This window comes from Micromys minutus (genome assembly GCF_963924665.1).
Source record: "Micromys minutus genome assembly, chromosome: 9".
Lineage (NCBI taxonomy): Eukaryota > Metazoa > Chordata > Mammalia > Rodentia > Muridae > Micromys > Micromys minutus.
Genome location: NC_137978.1, coordinates 38,163,417 through 38,185,644, shown reverse-complemented (window position 1 = coordinate 38,185,644; position 22,228 = coordinate 38,163,417). Strand labels below are relative to the sequence as shown.

The 22,228-nt window shown below is 48.3% G+C and overlaps 1 protein-coding gene across 2 annotated transcripts; it reads right to left on the bottom strand.

The window, feature by feature from the left end:
* Positions 1 to 1,048: 1,048 nt before the first annotated feature.
* Positions 1,049 to 3,877, bottom strand: HPCAL4 (hippocalcin like 4; the record flags this gene model as incomplete). 2 transcript variants are annotated; one of them, XM_080921837.1, is made up of 4 exons in its annotated part: positions 1,049 to 1,246; positions 3,023 to 3,238; positions 3,408 to 3,576; positions 3,849 to 3,877. In XM_080921837.1, 4 exons carry the CDS (start codon positions 3,875 to 3,877, stop codon positions 1,049 to 1,051), a joined length of 612 nt encoding a protein of 203 aa, XP_080777963.1. The 2 variants fall into 2 exon arrangements, with proteins under 2 accessions (XP_080777963.1, XP_080777964.1); XM_080921838.1 differs by lacking the exons at positions 3,023 to 3,238; positions 3,849 to 3,877 and having other exon boundaries at positions 3,408 to 3,569.
* Positions 3,878 to 22,228: the final 18,351 nt, after the last annotated feature.

Below are 22,228 nucleotides of genomic sequence, written 5' to 3'. Positions count from 1 at the left end.
AATAAAGGGATGTCAGCAGAGACAGCAGGAACTGCTGGTGGTGAGAGTTCAGGTTCTCCAGGTCTGATGATAGCCCTACCGATTTTGCCTAAACATTTCCCCCACCTTGAACATTAGCATTTTTATATTCATTTAAATCTTTTTTTAAAGAAATCAAGTAATATAGAGTGTATTTTCATAAAATGATCTTATCTCTTCGAAAGGGCACTAAAAAAATAAATATTACATAAAATTTTGTTTTTCTTAAAATCTCCACCCACGTGGCACCTAAACTTCCACAGGCTTTTCAGTTGCTCTTTCTGCAGCTTTGGGTAGCACCAGCTGGAGGGCACCCTAGTTCTGACAACGCGCCACTGCCTCACACCCTCATCTCCGCTGCGTTCCACATCCTGATCTGAGACCTCAACCCTTGGAAGTTGTCTCATTACCCTGTGAGCTTCCAGGGGGCATGGAATGGGATTCTGTAAACAACCGTGTTCCTAGCACCTTCAGGTGCCGGGCATGGGCAAGTGCTCAGCAAGCATCAGCTGAAGAAAGGACTCATTGAACGTTCCAAAGGCTGGGGCCAGAGGAGCCAGGTAGAGAAGGGGGCTAGGGCAGAGACCACCTCTCAGGGAATCCGGATAGTCCAGGATAGACCCGGTCTGGCCCTTTCGCTGGGGGCCTGTGGGACCATGCTGTTTGTCTGGATCATAATCCTGGGAACAACAGGACTGCAAAGCAAGCCCTCAGCCACTCCTTAACCTCGCCTCTCGGGTCAAAAGCCAACTCTCCTAAGCCCAAAGGATGTTGGTTCTAGGCCAAGGCTAGAGGTGGAGCTAGTGACAGACTATCTGAGGACAGGCTACTTGAGAGGACCTGTCTCTTTTGCAGGATGAGGTGGTCACTTGTGGAACTTGACTGAGGAGAGAAAGGCCTGGGCAGAGGAATGGGTGAACCAGAGAGTGAGGCCGGGACGCCCCTCCCCTTGGGGATGGGCCAGCAGAGAGGACATCAGCTTGGGAGGTGCCATGCCTTTCCTGGCCAGGGGCCCTGCCCTCACCAGCCTCTACTTCTGCATATCACACTGCAACAGCAACACAATGGACGGGTCACTCTTGGCTGCCTCCTTGAACTCTTCCAGCGTAATCTGGTCATCCTTATCCTGGTCCATCTTCTTGAAGATCTTGTCCACACGCTGCTGGGGTGTGAGCCCATCCTGGTTCATTCGCATCATGATCACGGTGCCCACCATTTTATAGATAGCCTGGTGGGGCACAGACGGAGGTGTGAGCACCTGACTGGCAGGGAGGACTGAGGATGCATACAAGGGATCTGGGGTGGAGGAAGGTGGAGACACTAGAAAGAGACCATGACCACTAAGACTGGCTTTTTAGGGCTGGATGGATGGCTCAGCTGGTACAGGTGCTCGCTCCACAAGCCCAATGACCTGTGTGTTTGGTCTCCAGAGCCCACATAAAGGTGGAAAGAAAGAACCGACTCCACAAAGTTGTTCTCTGACCTCACACGAACACTGTAGTAATGTACCCCCATCGTGTACACACACACACACACACACACACACTCCAATTATGCAACTCGGAGTGGCCTGGAACTCGCTATGTAGACAAGACTGTCTTTGACCTCACTATACAGACCAGCTGGCTTTGAATTCACAAAGATCTACCTGTCTCTGCCTAACTGAGTGTTGGGATAAAAGGCATGCACTACCACACCCAAACAACAACAACAAAAAACAATAATAATAATTTTAAAAAAGGCAACTTAATAAGCACTTTAAACAAATCATGCCTCAATCTCAACTCTTTAACCCACTTCCCAATTGCTGTGCCTCTAGAATTCCCTGTCTCAACAAGTAAGAACTTATTCTGCTAGATTTCAAAATAAAATAAAACAACAATAAACAAAACCCCAAGCCATCCTCTGAGACAATGTTTCTTATCTGTAGCCCAGGCTGGCTTGGAATTCATTATGTTGCTCAGCCTAGCCTTGAACTCACGATCCCTGTGCCTCAGCGTCCTGAGTGTTGGGATTACAGGAGTGTACCACCGTGCTTAATTCTCATGTTTTCTCCCACATACATCCAATTCTTCGCCTCTTAGCAGGTCAACTCTAATTCTGTGGTGGGCCCTGTGTAGAATGCTTTCCACCATTTCCACTGTCTGTGCATGAAGGCAGCCTCCACCAGCTCCTGACTGGGCTTCTGCAGGAGTCTTTGAACCGGTTTCCAGGCCTCTGCTGCCAACACGCTTAATCGTTACACTCTCAATAGCCCGAGGATCAATGCCTCTGACCTAGCCTGAGCTACTGATGGAACTCCCTGCTCTCTTGCCACCTTTCTTCCCTCTGCTCACCTCTCCCCTTCTGCCCTGGCCTCCTACCACACTTTGAGCCATGCAAACCCAGCTTCACCTGTGCAAGTGGTTCACTCTGCAGACTGATCAATGGAGTTAGGGCCTCCCCATTTCCCTCCATCACTCTCCCTTCCCTTACTCATTTTTCATACCATTTACTGCCTGGCACGACCCAAATTAATTATTGATTTACTAAAAGGAATCTCCTATGAAAGCACATAGCAGGACTCGGTATTTTTTTAAAAAGCAAAACAACAACAAAAAAATCTATAAACCAAACATTTTGTGTGTGTGTGTGTGTGTGTGTGTGTGTGTGTACATGGACCAGAACAAGAATCATGGTATGTCTGTGGAGGATAATATGTAGAAATTGGTTTTCTCCTTTTACTATGTGGGGTCCCAGGAGCAAACTTAAATAGCAAACACCCTTCCATGCTGAGCCATCTCTCCAAACCTCAATACTTACTTCTTGAAACAGCAGATGAATTAACTTGGCTACCCTAGGTTTGATTCACTGATGACTGCCACAGGCTACCTTTTGTTCATCTGGGAAAATGGGGTATCACCATCCACCCCACAGGTTAAGGGAACAGAAGAACTGTGATGGAGGAAGGCTGGGGAATAGATAGGCTCAGGAACACTGCACGCGCACCCTGCCCCAGCCGTACCTCGATGATCTCCAGCATCTCCAGTCGTGTGATGCGCCCATCGCCGTCTAGGTCGTACATCTCAAAGGCCCAGTTGAGCTTCTGCTCAAAGCTGCCACGGGAGGTGACAGAAAGGGCGCAGATAAACTCCCGGAAGTCGATGGTGCCATCGCCGTTCTTGTCGAAAGTGCGGAAAGCATGCTGTGCAAACTTGGAGGCGTCTCCGTAAGGGAAGAACTGAGGCAGGGGTGCAGGTTATTGGGGTGCAACCACTTCACCCTCCCCACCTACTCCAACCTGCCTTGTTAGCTCTGCCAGCTTTCGGGTCCCCAGTGTCTGTTCACCCCGCCCCGCCATGCCACCCCACGCCACGCCCGACCACGCCACGCCACGCCACGCCCTGCACCTTGATGTAGAGTTGCTGAAACTCCTCCAGGTTGAGGATACCGCTAGGGCAGTCCTTCAGGAAACCTTTATACCACTGCTTTAGCTCCTGTTCGCTGAACTCCGTGTTCTGGACCAGATCTTCCAGCACCTCGGGGGCCAGCTTACTGTTGTTCTTCCCCATGGTGGACCTGGAGGACAAAAAGCATCTTCAACATAGCCCAGGGTAGGATCCCGTCTGGGTAAAGTGGCTCTCCAACCTCATCCAATGTGGACCCTTCTTTCATACGCCCTGCCCTATAAGGAGCCCTTCTTCCTAAAGTCAGTATCTCTCCCTCCTCATTTCCCTGGCTACCCATTCAGCGAACTCCCTTCAAAATGCTCACCTTCCCCTCGCCTCTTCTCACATACAGGCCACTCTCTGGACAGTGGGCTTTCTCTCCCCTTCCATAACACCCCGTACCCCAGAGCAGACCTCTCCTGTAAGGACATACCCAGTCTTTCTAGGTGGCAACTAATCCCCTGAATGACCCGGGGTAGAATATGGCCCCATCTTCATCCTTTCCTTCCCATTATTTATAGTTCCCTAGGTCCATGTCGTAAAATTTCAACTCAACTTCCTGCTAGCAAGGGCTGTCTGTGTTCAGCACCCTCCCTCCTGGGTAGGCTCCTCTCCTACCAATGTCCCCCAGGAACCATTTCCCTAGTTCTTCCTCCAGGCCTTCCTGGGAGCCCCACACAGGAAGCATCTCTCCTTCCTTCCTCTGTACAAATATAAGTCCCAGCCTGGAGCAGACTTGACCCTGATTAAATTTTGCTTTTCCTTAACCCATTCACTCCCTGAGGACTTGTTGAGGGTCTGGACAGGACGTGAATATAAAGGTAAGACAAGCCAGCTTTCAGTAGCTCACAAGAGGTTTCTAGAGATAGATGACACCCTGTAGATGGCCTTTGATTCATGCCAACCTGGAGGTGTTAGAGCGAGGGTTTGCAAGATAACATTCGTTCCATAACATGGGATGCTTACAATATGTCAGGTCCCGGAATGCTAGAGCCTTTTTAAAAAATTTCCCTTTGGTTGCAGTGTGCAGGATGACTTGAGGCTGGAAAGATGGCTTCATGATTAAGAACACTTGCTGGTCTTCCAGAGGACCCAAGTTTGGCTCCCAGCACCCATGCCAAGTACGGCCATCGGTAACACCAGCTCCAGGGCATCTGACACCTCTGGCCTCAAAGGGCACCTGCACTCCTGTGCACACACCCTCAGGTAGAAACACACTCCTACACATCATTGCAAATAATAAAAACAAATCTTTAATAACAGACGACTTGACGCACAGAGGAGGGAGGAGTACAAAGAGGGACTTGGCACACAGTTCAGCTCCTGTGGATGGGCTGGAAGGTCCTAAGGAGGGAGCATTGTTAGCTCTTGCTGACTGGATTTAGGACTGAGATGAACACAGAAATCAGGCATGTGGTCCACTGTTAGTTATAGCATATCTCTGAACCTCAGGATTCTCTTCTGTGTCATGAGATTAAGGAGCAGTGAAGGCGGCAACAGCCTTCTCTAGCTACTAATCTCCCAGTCCAGAAAATGAGGGATTCTACAGGAGCTTGGGAGAGGGAAGCATGCTATCTTCAGGAGCTTGGGATTGCACCAGTGCCAGAGTCACGGGAGCTTCTGAACCACCCATAGGTGGAATTGAGGGACCATTCTCAGCCACCTCCTTCCCACAGAACTGTGTAAGCTCAAGGAAGTTGAAGAACAGAAGAACAAAGATGTCTGATGGGGGAGGCAGAACTTCTTCCCCATGGTTCTTGTAGGATGTGCCTGAAATTCTGCATGAGGGGCTGGGTCTATGTGTAGGAGGGTGTCAACGTATGAGGCTGCAAATCTGTCAGAGCACACACACATCTCTGTGTCATGGTGTCTGTGTGGTCCTCACCTTCTGCTCCCCTTCTCTCTTTTGTGCTACCTCCCTTTCCATCTTCGGGGTCCTTTCTGTGCCCTGCCCCTACGGCTCTAGACCCACTGAGGACCAGAGATATTCAAAATAGACAGCATCTTATTTTGATGCTGAGAGAGAGAGAGAGAGAGAGAGAGAGAGAGAGAGAGAGAGAGAGAGAGAGAGAAGTCAGTAGTCAGTAGAGAGGTTCCAATGAGCATCCAGGCTGAATCCCTACGACCTGCTTGAGCCATCTTCTCTACAGCATGGCTGTTCTTTCTCAGCACACTTTCTCCACCCCACCCCCATCTGCCTTCTAGGGAAACACCCATGGTCCTGTGGTCTCAGTGGGATCATTTTGCCTGAGTTGCAGCCCATGATCTCTGACTGACAGAAACTATATATCCACCCCAGTGGATGCCCACAAGCACCTTGGCTACAGCCAGATTCACCCTCAATTTAAACAATTCACACACACACACACACACACATACACACACACACACACACACACACACACACACAGCCTCTCTCTCTCTTACCCCTGGATCTGGGGTTCAAGGAAAAGCAACAAAGAACCTATGAATTATTTCAGATTTTCTCCCCTTTTCTTCAGGTCCAGTTGGTCCATGGTCACTGGGCTTACCTGCCCCACATGAAGATTTGTCCTTCTGATAGTTACAATGTATGGTATAGGTGACCCACTGAAACTTCAAAATATTCTAGAATCTCAGCTCAAGGTTAGGATAGAGATATGTACACACACACACACACACACACACACTCATGACCAGACTCTGAAACTTCAAAAATTATCTAGAATCTTGTTTCAAGCTGCCCACCTGTTGATCTTCACCCTCCGCTGCTCTACCGTTCATCCACCCTTCTCCTGAGCCAGGCATCTCTCAGCCCGACCCCACCTCACCTATGTGCTTAAATAGTTTCTCTGCCTTCGCCCTGCTCTGGGATGACACACGCTGCAAGCTGCTTTCATTCCTTCACTGAAACGTTCTTCCTTGCAATCAGCCCATTCCAAGATGAGCCGTGGTCAGGCAGCAGAATGAACTCAGCACTGTAGGCACAGGCAGACCTTGTGAAGCTATGGTGTGGAACCTTCACCCATGCACTGTCTTCTGACCCTTATCGAATGATCTAGGACTCTAAGGGAGAGTCCCCAGGTCTTTCTGCCTTAAAGTAAGCTTTTCTTCTTCCAACAGTACTTAGACTATTTCTGAGCATCTTGGACAGGGAGAAAGGTACCTGTTTGTTTGTTCCTAAGTCTGTCTTCTGGAAGTTTCCCCCTTGTGCCTGCATATGAGCATCCTGTAGAAGCTTGAAGGCAGAGCCTAGGATATAGTCATGCTTGGTGAATGTCACTTAGATTATGAGAGAAGAGCAACATGCCCTTCCTCTTGGTACAATGTCACACTTCTGTTTGTCTGTGATCTCCTATCAAGCCTACTTCAGAGACAATAGAACCCAGAGTCATGGAAAGAAAAGGTTCACCCAGGGTCAACTGGAGCCCATCAGCTGCAAAGCAAAGACCAGAGCCTAACTAGGTAGATGTTCTGTTGAAGTGGTGGCTTCTGAAGAGCTGTCCTCCAGTTGAGGAGGCACTCCTTGCTCAAAAGTCTCTGCCCCCTCATGCTTAGTGGCTTCTTCTAAAGGGTTCGGGGTTAGGGGGTTCAAGTGGAGAGGTGGCAGTACAAAGTAGGAGGGACTGAAGGAGGCAATAATCCCACACCCTCCTCTAGCTTCAGAGGAGCTGGTGCTGAGGCGGTTGCCATGGTGACAACAGCTCCCTGGTCAGGAGATTTTCTCTTTCCCTCTCCTCCCTTTGCTCTTCTACAAGCAACAGCAATGGCAGTAACAACCAGGTCTTGTTCCTCCCCTTCATAATAAAAGGCAAAAGTGACTCATACAAGGTGAGCTGTGTTGACCACCTTCAATTTGGAGCTTTCTTTCCAGGGTGTCTGGTGATCTGGTGGTCTAGAAAAGACCCCTAAGAGAATGAGCCTACAGGATATGTAGGAGGGAGTAGCCTGAACCTTGGCCTGAGTAAAAAGGATGTCCCTACAGTGATGGCTGGGGCCTCTCTGGTCTCTCTGAGAAATATTCTAATGGTTTAAACGGGGCTTTGTTCTCCTGTAATCAGCTGTGGAACCAGATTGTGTCAGAATTGGAAGGTTGTTCAAGACCATCTCATCAAACCCTCCTCTGCCCCACTCTTTGCCCATCTCATGAAGAATCTGAGAGGGGAAAAACTTGGCTAAAGTCAAGCAGAGATTGAGGCAAAAGCAGGGTTTACACTCTCTCGCTTCCATGTTCAGATGTAGGGAAAGGAGAAAATGAATCTACATGGATCTCTGGTTTCATCTCTACAAACAAGAAGCCGAGAGAGGGAGCAACAGGCACAAAAGGGACAGAGAAGAACAGCTTACAGAGAGGACCTGGTGCATTCTGTGTGTGGGGGTAGGGTATAAAGACTAGAACTATGGTGTGGGTTCCTGGGAGGAGCATCCCTGGTTTATGCTCCAGGCAAGATAAAGGAGTCAGTGTGGGGACCTCTGTCTAGCTTGGGGACTATTAGAGAGGAAATGCTGAATGTGTCTGGAGTAGGACACTCGGGGGGTCTTCATCCTTCCCTTGGGTATGCTGTGGGCTGTCCGCATAAAGGGCAGAGATAGTGATAGTCAGAGAATGAATTTGCTATAGAAATCTTTTGGGGAACAGGACCCTGAGATGTGAATGACAGTGAACTATTGGTGTAGGTATGGGCTTCCTCCAAGAAGAGGTTTCCATGAGGCTTGGCAAACCACTGTCTCTAGAGGCAAGAGAAGACAGGGTGACTGGAGACTCTCTTCTAGCACCAGTGACACCACACCCCCCAAGTGTGTGTGTGTGTGTGTGTGTGTGTGTGTGTGTTTGCACTGGAGCCAGAGGAATGGTTGTTCTTACCTGAGCTGGGGTAAGGAGGCAGCCGTACCTCCTTGAACTGGGGCTTGAAGTGAAAGTCCCTGACCCAAGGCGGGCTCTCCAGATGGTTGTCCACCTATGACAGACCCAGGGTTAGAAAGATGGATCTGAGCAGAAGAGGAGGGGAGGGGAACGCGGAGGAGGAGGGGCTCAGGGCCTCCGCCCCGCGAGGTTGCATCGAGGACCCGGCCCCACCCGCATTACCTGAGGCCACTCGCCGAGTCGTTAGATGGCTCCAAGACTGGGCGGCCGCGGGGGACAAAGCTGGCTCTCAGGCGGACTCCAAGGCTCTGTAGGGTCCGCGTCGGAGCCGCCTCCCCAGTTCTTGTATCACTATTTGCTTCTCGAAGGCGACACGATTTGCATAAGACCCGCCTCCACTCAGCAACTTTGGACATCGATTGGTTCAGCTGGCACCGAGTGACAGGCGGGGTTTCAGGTGGGGATGGGGTGGCCTGTGAGTCTAGGCTACCACAAGAGCGCGCCCCACCCGCCCGCCCGCCCGCGCTGACCTTCCCGGAGTCGCCGGGATTGTAGAGGGCTGTACCCCCATCTGTTCCTCAACCCTGAGGCTCAGAGCCTGGGTCACAGTTTGGAGCGAAAAGTACGGATGATTAAAGTGGATTCGCAAAAACAACCGCACCGTTGCTATGGGAACAAGAAGAACCATAGTTGAATCTCTAAGCCTGCTCTTCCTGGGCCCCAGCGGGGGTGGGGGTAAGATAGAGGGTGATTCACAAGATGCGACCCTGTCCCGTGTCCCGCCCGAACCCGAAGAAGCTGCAGAGTGGCAAGGTGGAGAAGGGAAGAGATGGAGTGGTCAAGAACTCTCGCCTTTGCACCCGTGCCCCTCCACACCCATTCCCCTCCCGCCGTGTAGCAAAGGGAAGGGTGGGTGCAGCACGAACTGGGTGGGTGTGGAGGTATCCTTTACCTAGACACACGAGGGTGTGGGCTCCCGCCAGTCACCCCTACAACCTTAAGTCAGATCTCTTATCAGGCTCTATTCTTATTTCTCGAGGACCCCTAAAAAGACTCGTTGGTTCTCCTCCAAAAGGAGCCTTTTGGTACGCTAAGCATTGCTCCATTCCTCACCCTCCCGCATTCCCGTTGCTTAGATGGAACCGGTTCCCAGCCGCCGCCAGTCTCCGGCCTCGGATGTTGACACAAACCGGAGGCGGTTTACACTGAACGGGTCTGGAAGGTTTCAGGGAGGCGAAAACACCTCCTTCCCGCACTTGGGGGTCTCGCCACAGCCCGCTCAGTCGCCACGGATGTACTGGTGTCTGAGAGCTCACAAGCCAAGGTGGTGGAAAAGATCTCTCTAACGCCAAACTCGGGGCGAAAGGGGAGCAGAGATCCCCGGGCTGAGCCACGTGCAGAGGAGGGACTCGAAGGGATCTACCAAAAGTGGGGGCGGGGCATGTGGGGGGTTGGTTAAATGGGATTGCAGATGCTAAAGAGGCAGGATTTCTGTCCGAGCAGCAAATGGTAGAGATGTGCAGTGTTTTGGGGAAAAGGGACAGGACTATCCCCAGCAAAGGGCTAGCTTTGGAGTTTTGGGTCTTAGAAACTCAAAAACCAAGCACACTGAAGGGAAACCAGTGGGACCTGCATCTTCCTTATGACTTCTCCATTTCCTCAGTTGCGCTGTCCTGTTCTCCTAGCAGCTGGGCATGCCTTCTCTCCGGGGCTGTAGCATGCGGCTGGGAGCTCCATCATTCGAGCCAAAGAGGAGATACATCCCTGACGTCTTTGGAAGTTCCTTAAAAGCCGTAAGTCCTTCCCAGGCATCTTCTGTGCATCAAGCGCCAGAGTAGTAGTGCTTGGTTACAGTTAACCATAAGCCAACGAGTAGGGACGTGAGGAGAATGTGGGTTGCTGGAAGTGATACCTGAAAACCTAAAATGGAGTCTGGATGGTTCTGGGGACCCTTGCACGATTTCAAGCAAGCCCTCTCAGCCATGACCTCTCCGTCTGTAAAACATGAGAGCTGGTACCAGAGACTCAGTGGAGCAGTGGAAGACATGCAGAATGAAGAGCGTGCCACTGTTGTGGAATTATAGGGACATGTACCTGAGGCTTTACTTAGACTCCAGAGCCCCTAACAATAGCTTACTCTGTGTTACAACTTCACAGTAGCACATCCTTATTTGTGGCTTCTATAATTTCCACTACCTTCTATCAATCACAGTCCCCAAACACCAAATGAAACATTTCAGAAATACAGAATCCGTAAGCTTTAAGCGGTGGGCTATCCTAATTACTGTCATGAAATCTCTGCCATTCCTTTCTAGCCTTCTGTCCTGTTGGACTGTCCTCTTGTTCAGCATATCCACTCTGTATACACCCTTAGTCCCTGAGATCAGCCACGCTAGTGAGTATGCTTAAGTCAGTATGCTTCATTTATTAGCTCCAGAACAGCAATGCTGGCTATTCGGATGCCCCAAAGAGAAGCTGTAAAAGAAGTCTTCCTGTAAGTGAAAAATGGGAGTTCTGGACTTAGTGGGGGCAAGTAATGTCAATAGTGGAGAGCTCCAGGAAGAACAAACCCATGGAATTATGACAAAGAAAAAAGAACCGTGTGCTAGCATTGCTTCTGTGCACTATACTGAAAAAGCCATGCTTTGGTTAGAACAAAAAGAGGCACTGTACCACAGGGGTCGAGCCAAGTGTGGTGGTCCACGTGTGTAATGGAGGTACTCAGGAGGCAGAGAGGCAGGGGGGCAGCTGAGGAGCTGGCCTGGTTTTCATAATGAGTTCTCAGTCAGAGTTACCTGGCACAAAACAAAACCCAGTCATCAACAGCAAATTACAGTTTGGGACTGTCTGAAGTCAAGGTGTCCACTGCATGTCTTGACACATCTTCCAGGAATGAAGGGAAAGTACTGTATGCATCACCTAACTTACCCTGGTAAGAACTCTACAGATACCATACTGTTATTACTCACGTTTGAGAACCGAGGAAATGAGGTGCTGGGTGATGTGATGAGCACAGTTCACGTAGCAAGGACATCTACCATTTCTGGAGCAGTCTGACTCCAGAGCCCACTCCTTGCCAGTCGGGTTAGCTTCCCATGGCTGTGACAAAGTGCCGAAGACAAACCACTTAGTTGGAGGAAAGATCTCTTCTGTCTCACCATTTCAGATGTCACACACCGAGATTATTGTTTGGGGCCTATTCGAGACAGAACACTATGGTGTGGATCAGGGTAAAGCAAAGATGCTTAGTGCATCTTTAACAAGGCCTTGCCTCAGAAACCCACCAAGTTGTGAATGGATGGATCCGCCCGTGAGCCATTCATCTTCCACCTGTGAGCACAACTGCACTGGGGACCACACCTGCAGCACACAAGCTTCCCTGGGACATTTTCAATCCAAACCATAACCCATGATACCAGTACGCAGCCCTGCCTTCAAGTCCTTCAAGTCCCAAAGGGAAGCAACCTAGTTTTGTTTTTGTATTTGTTTCTGTTTTGTTATGTTTTGTTTCTGAGACAGAATCCTAGACCAGGCTGGCCTCAAACTCACAGAGATCCTCCTGCCTCTGCCTCCAAAGTGCTGGGATTAAAAGTGAGCATCACCACAGCCAAACACAACCTAGGTTTGTTTTGTTTTTAATTTATTGCCAAGACAAAACATCTGACATAAACAACTTCAAAGAAGGGGTGGGTGTTTAGTTTGGTTTGATGTTTCAGCCCATGGCCACTTGCCCCATTGCTCTGGACCTGAGACAAATCTAAACATCATGACATACAGTGCATCATGGACAAAGCTGATGAGTAGCCAAAAAGCAGAGAGAGGTGGGAGGTGGGAACTAAACACACACTTCAGAGGCACTTTTCCAGGGGTGTTCTTCTACAATTCCCATCTTCTCTCAAGAATCCATTCAGTTAAGAATCTATCTCTGGGCTGGAGAGATGGCTCAGTAATTGAGAGCACTGTCTGTTCTTCCAATGGACCTAAGTTCAGTTCCCAGCACCCACAGGACAGCTCACAACTGCCTATAACTCCAGTTCCAGGGGAACTAACCTCTCTTCTGTTCTCCTCGGGCATTGCACATACATGGTAAACTCAGGTACACACACACACACACACACACACACACACACACACACACACACTAAATCTTTCCAAAAAAAACTACAGACAATAATCCATCAGTGAATCCATCAATTAGGTTAAAGCCTTCAAGATACAATTACTCCCTCAAAGTCCTACCTCTAAACATGGCATTGGGGAGCAAGCCTTCAATTCATAACCCTTTGGGGAGATATTTCATGTCCAAGTATAATGCAAACTTAGATTAGAATTTTGCTTTTTGAAAGGCAATGTCTACTAGGAGAAGCTTCTATGTCTTAAGAAATGAGACATCTCAGCACTGCAGAAGAAATGGCAATAATGTGTCCTTTTTAACTGTGAAGGGGCTAGTATGTGGCTGTCTTGATTATAGATCAGACTGCCTAGGTATCCTTGCCCCAAAACCAACCTTCTCAGGACCTGTACTGTTTCTAAACTGCCAGTCCCAACCCACTTGCTCACAGTGCTTGACCCTGAACTCATGTCCCCTGAGTTTTGATGTTAAAATAGTAACAGCTGACATGTACTGACTCTGCCATTCTTTACACGACGCATCTTAATATCAAAGATGACTACTCAGGGATGATAATAAAAAAACACAACAACTCAATTAGGTTCTTACATTACCAGTGTGCTGGCTTATGTTTTATTAACTTGACACAAACAAGTCATTTGGGAAGAGGGAACTTCAGCTGAAACATGTGCTCGCTCCATTGGCCTCTTGGTAAGCTTTTAGGAGCATTCCCTTGATTGATGTGGGAAGGTCCAGCTTACTGTTGGTGGGGCTGTGCCTAGGTGGGAGGTCCTGGGTGGTATAAGAAAGTAGACTGAGCAAGCCTTGGGGAGCAAGATGGTAGGAGAGTCTCTCCATGGCTTCTGCTTCAGTTCCTGCTTCCGGTTCCTGCCTTGGCATCAGTGATGAGCAAGACCTGGGAGTTACTCTAACTAAGACAACCAACAATGGTAGAGGCTGGCCTTTGGGTTAGATTAAGGTCTCAACTCTGTTCTACCAAGAGTTAACACGACTTATTGGAACAAGCGAGGACAGGCAAAAGAGAAGTAAGTGTTCTGGGATGCCCAAGGCTCTGGCTATCTGTTTACTAATTGACTTGGAAGTAGTTTGATGTTTTCCACAACCACTTGAACTACAGTGGTGGCTAGGTAACAGGCCCAGGTATCATTTCTTCATGGTATCAAATGAAGGCTCAAAGGTATGGGGAGGATAGACAGCCTGTCCATTGTTACATAGCTCATTAGCAACAAAGTTAGGATTCCAACCTTTGTTTCAGCTCAGATTCCCCTCTTGCCAAGGCTGGCTCTTTTGTGTACCTGGAAGGAGTGTGGTCCCTTGTTGGGTTGGAGTCTACTGTTAAGCAGCTGTAGACCAACCAGAGAGTATTTCAATTTAAATTCTGAAGCTTAGAACTTCAAAGATGGATCAGTCAGTAAAGTGAAAAAATCCAGGTGGGTGGCATGTGTCTGTGATCTCAGTGCTGGGAAGGCAACAGTAAATGGGTCCCTGAGACTCGCTAACTGGCTGTCACTAGCTCTGGGGCAGCAAGAGACACTGCCATTAGATAGATGGATAGACAGGCTGACAGACAGACAGACATAGAGCCAGAGATACAGCTCATCAATTAAGAAATTGCTCATTCTCATCTAAAGGACCTGAGTTTGGTTCCCAGTGAATGTCAGGTGAATGACAACTGCCTGTAACTTCTTGTTCCTCTGTAGGCACCTGCACTCACGTGTGCAAACTCACACACCAACCCATAACTAAATATAAGAAAAACCTCCGAGCATGCTGGTGCACACCCAGCACTCAGGAGACAGAGACAGGTGGATCTCTGCCTTTGTTGCCAGCCTGGTCTACACAGGATGTTCTGGGCCAGCCAGAGCTATGAGATCCTGTCAGTGATAACAGCAACAGCAACAACAATATAAAAGTCCTTTTAAAAATAAGATTGAGATTATCTGAAGAAAGCACTCAACATTGACTTCCGACCTCTACATGCAAAATATACACATGTACACACACCTGTATACATACAAACAAGCACACACACACATACACGGGGTTGGGGGAAGGAAGGAGAGAGTCAAAAGTTCTGGAGCCTGGAATCTTTCCAGACACTCGAGATGTCGAAGCAAGGATGTGGTAGGTCCTCCAGATCGAAATTCCAATTTCCCTGGGTCTTCTGTGATCAGCTGTGCTGACAACGCAGGAACCAAAACCTTGTCTGTCATCTCTGTGGAGGGAATCAAGGGACGGCTGAGCAGACTTCCTGCTGCTAGTGTGGGTGACATGGTGACAGTCACAGTTAAGAACGGCAAATCAGAACTCAAAGAACCTGTCAGTGGCAGTGGTCATTTGACAGTGAAAGTCATGTCAAAGAAAAGATGGGCGTTCCTTTATTTTGAAGATAATACGGGGGTCATAGTAAACAATAAAGGCGAGATGAAAGGTTCTGCTGTCACAGGTCCAGTTGCAAAGGAGTGTGCAGACTTGGGGCCCAGGATTGCATCCAATGCAGGAAGCATTGCACGATTCTCGGTGCATTTGTGAAATATATTCATTAAAAAGTCTTTGCTCTGAGAAAAAAAAAATCCTGGGGCTTTGTCATGACTCTGCTGTTCTCAGCCTTGCACTTTGGCAGACACCTGTTCTGTGAGGAAGGAGGAGGGGGCAGAACAAGCTGTGTGGAAGAACATCATGGCTTGCGGGAAGCTCTCAAACGGCCGAGGAGCCTGCAAGGGCCGAGGAGCCTGCAAGGGTTCGGAGAGGAGAGAGCGCTGCCCACTTCAGTCGACTTCACTAAACGGCTGTCATTCCTCTCCCTTTTGGTCCCGAACGGTGCCCATATGATAGATAATGCCTCTCTGATTCTCTGGGTCTTCTCCACAGTGCCTAGTTCGACCTGGTGACAGCTGGAATTCCCCTGGGTCCTAGATATTTCACTGTCTCTTTTGTGTCTGGGAGAAAATGAGGTCAGCAGAGCTGAGTTCCTTCCTTTCCCCGCGTTTGCTAAGCATGACTTCGTTTTTAATTTCTCAAGTAAATCAATCATGGTGTATCTCTGTCCTCTGTGTCCCTGCCCCTATCTGCCCATAGCATCCCTCCCTGCTTACGAACTGAATCCCCAGCAAAGTCTTTGGGTGGCAGTTGGTCAGTATTGGCTTATTCCAATGGGAGCAGTGCCCTAAAGCCACTGTCTGCTTATTCCTGTTGTCTGAATCTCCCGGAACCACCGTACCACCTGTCCTTCCCCGAGCCTGCGCTTTCTGCCTTCCTTTTAATTTCTTGCCAAAACAAAACCCCAAAAACCTCCCCCTACAACATACGCCATTGATTAGATAGAAGTGGTTTGTGTTTACTTGCAAAGAACATATGAGTTTGTAATATTTCTCTATCCGTTATCGTGCTTGGTTGCAAGTGGCAAAAAACAAAACAAACAAACAAACAACCCCCCCAAAACAGATTGCTGTGGGTTAGACAAAAGGGGACTGTAATAGCTCAGGGTGAGAAAAACAAAACAAAAAAACAGGAGTAGACAGGACTTCAGGGATTGATGGGTGTATTGGCTGGTTTTGTGTCAACTTGACACAAGCTGGAGTTATTACAGAGAAAGGAGCCTCAGCTGAGGAAATGCCTCCATGAGATTCAGCTGTAAGGCATTTTCTCAACTAGTGATCAAGGTGGGAGGGCCCAGCCCACTGTGGGTGGTGCCAACCCTAGGCTGGTGGAACTGGGTTCTGTAAGAAAGCAGGCTGAGCAAGCCAGGGGAAGTAAGCTAGGAAGTAACATCCCTCCATGACCTCTGCATCAGCTCCTGCTTCCTGACCTGCTTGGGTTCCAGTCCTGACTTCCTTTGGTGATGAACAGCGATATGGAAGTGTAAGCTGAGTAAACCCTTTCCTCCACAACTTGCTCCTTGGTCATGATGTTTTGTGCAGGAATAGATACCCTGAGTAGGACAATGGGCCTAGGGGCTTTCTCAATATGAATAATGTTTAACTGAGACTGCTTTGTCTTCTGAGGATCACCTTCTTTCATGGAATCAGCAGATACAATATCTCCAGCATCTTGCATCTCTTTCCCTGTGCTATCACTCAGCATCCTGACTGGGACTTGTGCTAACCTCAGAGTCCATCACTGAAGCCCAGGGATTCATCACTCTGATTGGCCAGGATGAAGCTTTTGCCCTGTCCCAGATGTTTCTAAGAACACAAATATGTTGTACTGTCTGGGTACTGATTGCAAACAGCACTCAAAGGACTCTTCCAGTTGCTTCTCACACAGCTGTGATACAGAACTCTGATGAAAGCAACTTAAGAGAGAAAAGGTGGGGCTACAGAGATGGCTCAGTGGTTAAGCGCACTGGCTGCTCTTCCAGAGGATCAGGGTTCAATTCCCAGCAACCACATGGCAGCTCACAACCTTCTATAACTCTGGATCCAGGGAATCTGACATCCTCACACAGACATACATGCAGGCAAAGCATCAATGCACATACAAAAACAATAATAAAAATTTTAAATGTAAAAATAAAAGGCTTATTGTGGTTTACAGTACAGGGTAGGGAATGGCTGGAGCTCAAGGAATCTGGTCACACTGCATATGTCGTCAGGAAGCAGAGAGCACTGAATACTTTATTCTGCTAATGTCTTTTTTATGATTTCTAGGACCCCAGCCCATGGAATAGTACTACCCCACCTCAATTAACTTTGCCAAGAAAAACCTCAGACATGCCCAAAATCTCACCTACTCTAAATAGTCCATGCCTAGGTGTGCTTGGAAACTTGTCTCCTAGGTGAATTCCTAATGCTGTAATCCTTCATTTAATATAGTTCCTCGTGTTGTGATAACCCCAACCATAAAATTATTTTCATTGCTACTTCATAACTGTAATTCTGCTACTATTATGGGTTGTAATGTAAATACCTATTTTCTGATGGTCTTAGTTGACCCCTGTGAAGGGTTTGTTTGACACTCAGAAGGACTCAAGACCCACAGGTTGAAAACTGTCGAACCAGAGCCTGTCAAACTGGTAATCAACGCCATCCTTAGCGAGGGCCAGTGAGATAAGTTAGTGGGGGAAACTCCTTACACAGGTGCATTCGGTTGGGAGAAATTAACAAAATCTTGTCGATCACCCTAGGCCATTACCAGGGAGCTGCTGCCGTTCCAGATGGCTTTCCAACAGGAGCTGTGGCCTTTGGCCAAGGAACACAGCTGGTTCTATCGGGTGTCTGATAGGGAGCTTGGAGCGGATGGAATAAAACCTCCATGTCCTCTGTGTGTTTCTCCTCCTTGTCTCCTACTGGCCAAACCTAAGGGACAGTCAAGAGTGCAGAGTCAGGGGATGCAAACCAAGCAGCCTCCTGCAGAGCAGGGGAAGCAGAGTACTGTCAGCAGAAAGAGCTCCAAGCACGTGTGCTTTCAAGTCAACTGAACCTTGGACGAGGTACGTAATCTCTCCGGCATTTTTTGTCCTAGTTCCTAATGAATGGGACCCACTTGCCCTGTGAAGAAGATTCAGTGAGGATAAAGCACTTAGCAGAGCCTGCCATTAGGAAGCACTGCATTCCCATGAATGTATTAATCTCAGTTGTCATCCTAGCAGAGGCTCAGCCACTATAACAAATAGACCCGCTGTTAGCATGATCCAGAGGCAGTAGATGAATTTAGTTCTTAATTGTGTGCAGTCAACGGTCAGTGTCGGGCTGATGAATGGTTCTCCATCCAGTCGGGATTCACAGACCTTGGCTCCTGCTCCCTTTGTAGTTGTACCATCCCCAGGGTCTCTAGCCAGCAAAAAACAGGAGAAGGAGGGAGGAAGGAAGAGGCAGACCTGCCACTGAAGGTCTTGCTGGGGAAGCTGTGTCCTCACTTCCTCTTGCATTCCAAAACAAAAACAAAACCCCAAAATCCATTCTAGAATTTTGGAGAAGGGATGTAATAACTAGGGACTGGACATAAATGTTCATAGAGCTGGGGGAGGAAGTTCAGATCCTGGGGTTGCCCAGAGACATCTGACTTCTAGGGTGCTGGAGGAGCAAAACAAACAAACGAATGACTGACCAACTGACCGAATGAATGAATGAATGAGCGAATGAACGATGCTCTCCAGAGCCCACATATGGCCTTTGTAAGTGCGGCTCTGGCTACTGCCCTACGGGTACCAGGAGTTCACGCTCTTGCTGAGGCTGCAGTATAGGTGTGCGGAGGTGGCTGCTGCTGCCGCCACTGCCGCTGCTGTCACAACCAGAGCTAGAGTCCAAGAATGCCATGCTACTGGGGCTACTGGGGTGTCTGCAGTCACCGTCACTACTGTGAGAGCTCAGAGAGCCTGCACCCACCTCGGTGGTTTTGCTTCCATGTCAGTTCTTTCTCCTTCCTCCCTGTGAAAAGAAATAAAGGTGTCTCCTCCCCCACTATCCAGACCCTGCCAGTGTGACCCATTACAATAACCCAACAGTGACTCAGCTGATAAAGGCTTCCAGACATTTGGGGCAGGGGATGTGTTGAATGTGGAGACCCCACATAATAGGTTGAGGATCTGGATGAAATAACACTACAGGAGGGAAAGGAAGAAACTAGCTAATGCAGACATGCTGTCTGCTCCTTGACCAGCACAAAGTGAGCAGCCTCTGTCACATGGTTTTACTGTCATAATGTTCTGCCTGGACTTAAGGTTGAAGCAATAGATTCAGTCAGTCTTGGACTTTTGATATCATGAAAATAAAGTTCTCCTTTAGTTTAGTCTCCAAGTTTCTCTTGGGTATTTTTCACAGCATTGAGAAGTCTAAAATGGGACATCAAAGGACTAGCGTGTGATGTTTTGGCATATTCTCAAAAAGAGCAGTGTAATTCACTTCCCAGTTGTATCTCAGCTGACCCGTAGGTGTGTGGACCTGTCATGGTGATTCTGATCCTGGGCATATTGGCAGTCAAGAGTAATCGGCACACTGGCCATTCAAGGACACAGCCTCCATTCTGACACTCCCACTGCATCTTTGTTCCCTCTTCACCTCATCCTCATCCCACCCCTGCACTTGCAGATGTGCCCAGGGAAGTATTTGCTTACTGAGTGAGTCAGTAAGTCTTCAGTGTCTTAACAGGAAGCGTGGCTCCTGGGGTTCGGAGACTAAAGATTAGGAGCTGCGAGCTTACTGGGAACCATGTCATGATGCCAGTTGGTCACCTGCAGAAAAGGAAGCTGCATTTCACGGTCCATCAGTACCTGAGAGAATGGCTTGGAATAGTATCCCTCACCTGGGGCTTCACTGATGAGAGTAGAGATGGTGAATTGGGTTAATATGGGATGGAAGGCTGAGTCCACACCAGAACATCCATGTTGATAGTTAGCACACAGAATCACTTCTGTATCACTGGATCTGCTAGAGAGCCACTTCCTACAGGCTGTCACATGTGCTACCTAGTGGAGTTTCTATTTTGCTTTCCCTCCAGCCTGGCGTAGCGTAGAACTCTGAGGAAACTGCTTAGAGATTGGTCAGTGTCTTCTGATGGTGCCAACTAGCCGTTCCATGTCGGGAACAGCATTCTTGGTTATAGATACTTCCATGGCCCTCTGACAGTTCATGACCAAATACACAGGGTCCAGGCTAGCTTGAGCTAGCCCAAGCTATGCCCTGACAGTCTAGAACTTTGAATGGACAGACACAGGGATCTTTTGTTAGAGTTGAGTTACCTGGATAAGGATGTTGGACAACAGTCACATGTCACATGATCTCTAGTCGTGAGTTGGGACTGAAACCTGCCCTTTCTCTCTGTGATAAGTTTTTGGCTGTTTAACCCTTCTTTTAGTGCCTGAGAGACCCCATAATCCTTCTAATGCATCCCTGGCTGTCCCTACCTCTTCTCCCCTATCTTCATCCTCTACGTCCCCCCCTTCCCGAATCTCTTTTCCCCTTAAGATAGCTAGAGCTGGTTGTTGTGGCTTGCAGCCAGAGAGGCATCTCAACTCATAGAGGCTGTTCAAGGTCAGAGAGAGCCTGTAGTGAAGAGCAGTTACCAGCAGAGGGGACTGTGGAGTCCCTTTGAAGGGGTTTTGAGTCGCCCTAAAGGGTTTTTTAAGGGGGTGGAAGAGACAGGCAGTGAGAAAAGGGTTCATCCTCACAGCATTTTAGCCCAGCAAAGGCAGGAAAGGCAGAGAGGAATACAAATCCCGTCACAACTACATCATGACTCCTTCCACATGTGACCTTCTTGGGGCAAGTCATCTAACCTTCCCATTTTGCTCATTTCTAACCAGAGCCTCCTTTACAAAATGCTGCAAGGAGCCAGGTGGGTGGTGGTAGGACACAAGTTTGATCCCAGCGCTCAGGAGGCAGAGGCAGGCAGATCTCTGAGTTCTAGACCAGCCTGAACTACATAGTGAGTTTCTGGAGCCACACGGAGAAATCCTGTCTCAAAAAACAAAACAAAGAAACAAAACCACAACATGCTGCAAGGCTTGAATGAAGTAATACCTCCTCTTAGGTATTTAAGTACCACTGAGAACATCGTCTGGCATATCTATTGCTAACCCATTTTTCTGTCTCTTTTTGTGCTGTGGTGGCTAGAACCCAGGACCTCATGTATCCTAGTCAAGTGCCTTACCACTGAGCTGTATGTCCAGCCTTTGTTTCTCTTGTTCTTACTCTCATATCACTTGAGCACAGAACCAGGATATTCCAGATGGAGACCCCAGAGAGCACACACACATACCTCAGACCACAGGGCTCTTTCAGACTAAACGGGTGGTTCCAAAGGTGGGTAGGTGGGGTGGCTTATCACATTCCTGGAAGAGTTTGTGGTAGACCTGGAAATAGAAAGTCCTAAGATCAGAACATGAGGATAGCCCATTCCTAAAACTTAGGTTGGACTAATGCAGTCCAGACTCCATGTGAAGCATCCACCTCGTGGTGTTTATGGCCTCCAGAGAAGGGCTCTTTGCTGTAAAGACCAGGGATAGTCTGATTGACAAACAGGAGCCAGGTCCAGAATGAATGAGTATTTAGAGACATGTGTTGGTGGCCATGAGGAAGCTAAAAGTTTATACCCAGGTAGGAGAATTGGTCTTTGTACTAGCTGTTTAGATGTCATGATATATACTCCAGGGACTGCCACACACTGGATTGTGAGCCTGTGAGATTAGAATAGTAGCTGAAATCAAAGATCCAGCTGATCAAACAGCATCCTCCAGATTGGGCCCCTCTGATCCTATTTCCTTAACATTAAAAATAGTTCTAATACAGTGTCTTCACTATCAGGCTACTGTAAGGATTTTTAATGCATTAGCCATACAAAACAGTTAAAATCAGGTACATAGTCAACGTTCAGCCAACATCGAGTGGCTCAGCACTATAGCTCAGCACTATAGCTTGGTGGCTCACTGGTCAGCACTATAGCTCGATATAACTGCAGGTAGGATTCCTTCCATTTTCAAGATGGGGTACCTATTTCAGATGTCAGCTTCTTTCCTTCTGATTAGACTGGACCAGAGCTGTGAGTTCCCACAGCTATTCACAACCCAGACAGACCCCTGCATAGAGCTGGCTTCAGGGGTATACAAATTGCCGCCACACAAGAGCCCCAACATTGATTCTGTGTTGGGCTGTTGCCATTTTGAAATTCTTTTATTTTTTTTTAATAAGTTTTGCTTTCACTGGGTTCTTGGTGTTGGAAAATGTTTCCTGTCTCTGTTTAATATGCACGTGCACATGCATGCGCACACACACACACACACACACACACACACACACACACACACACATGCGTGCGCATGCACTGTCAACGTAATGATGTCATTATTAATAAAATATAAAACACATTAAC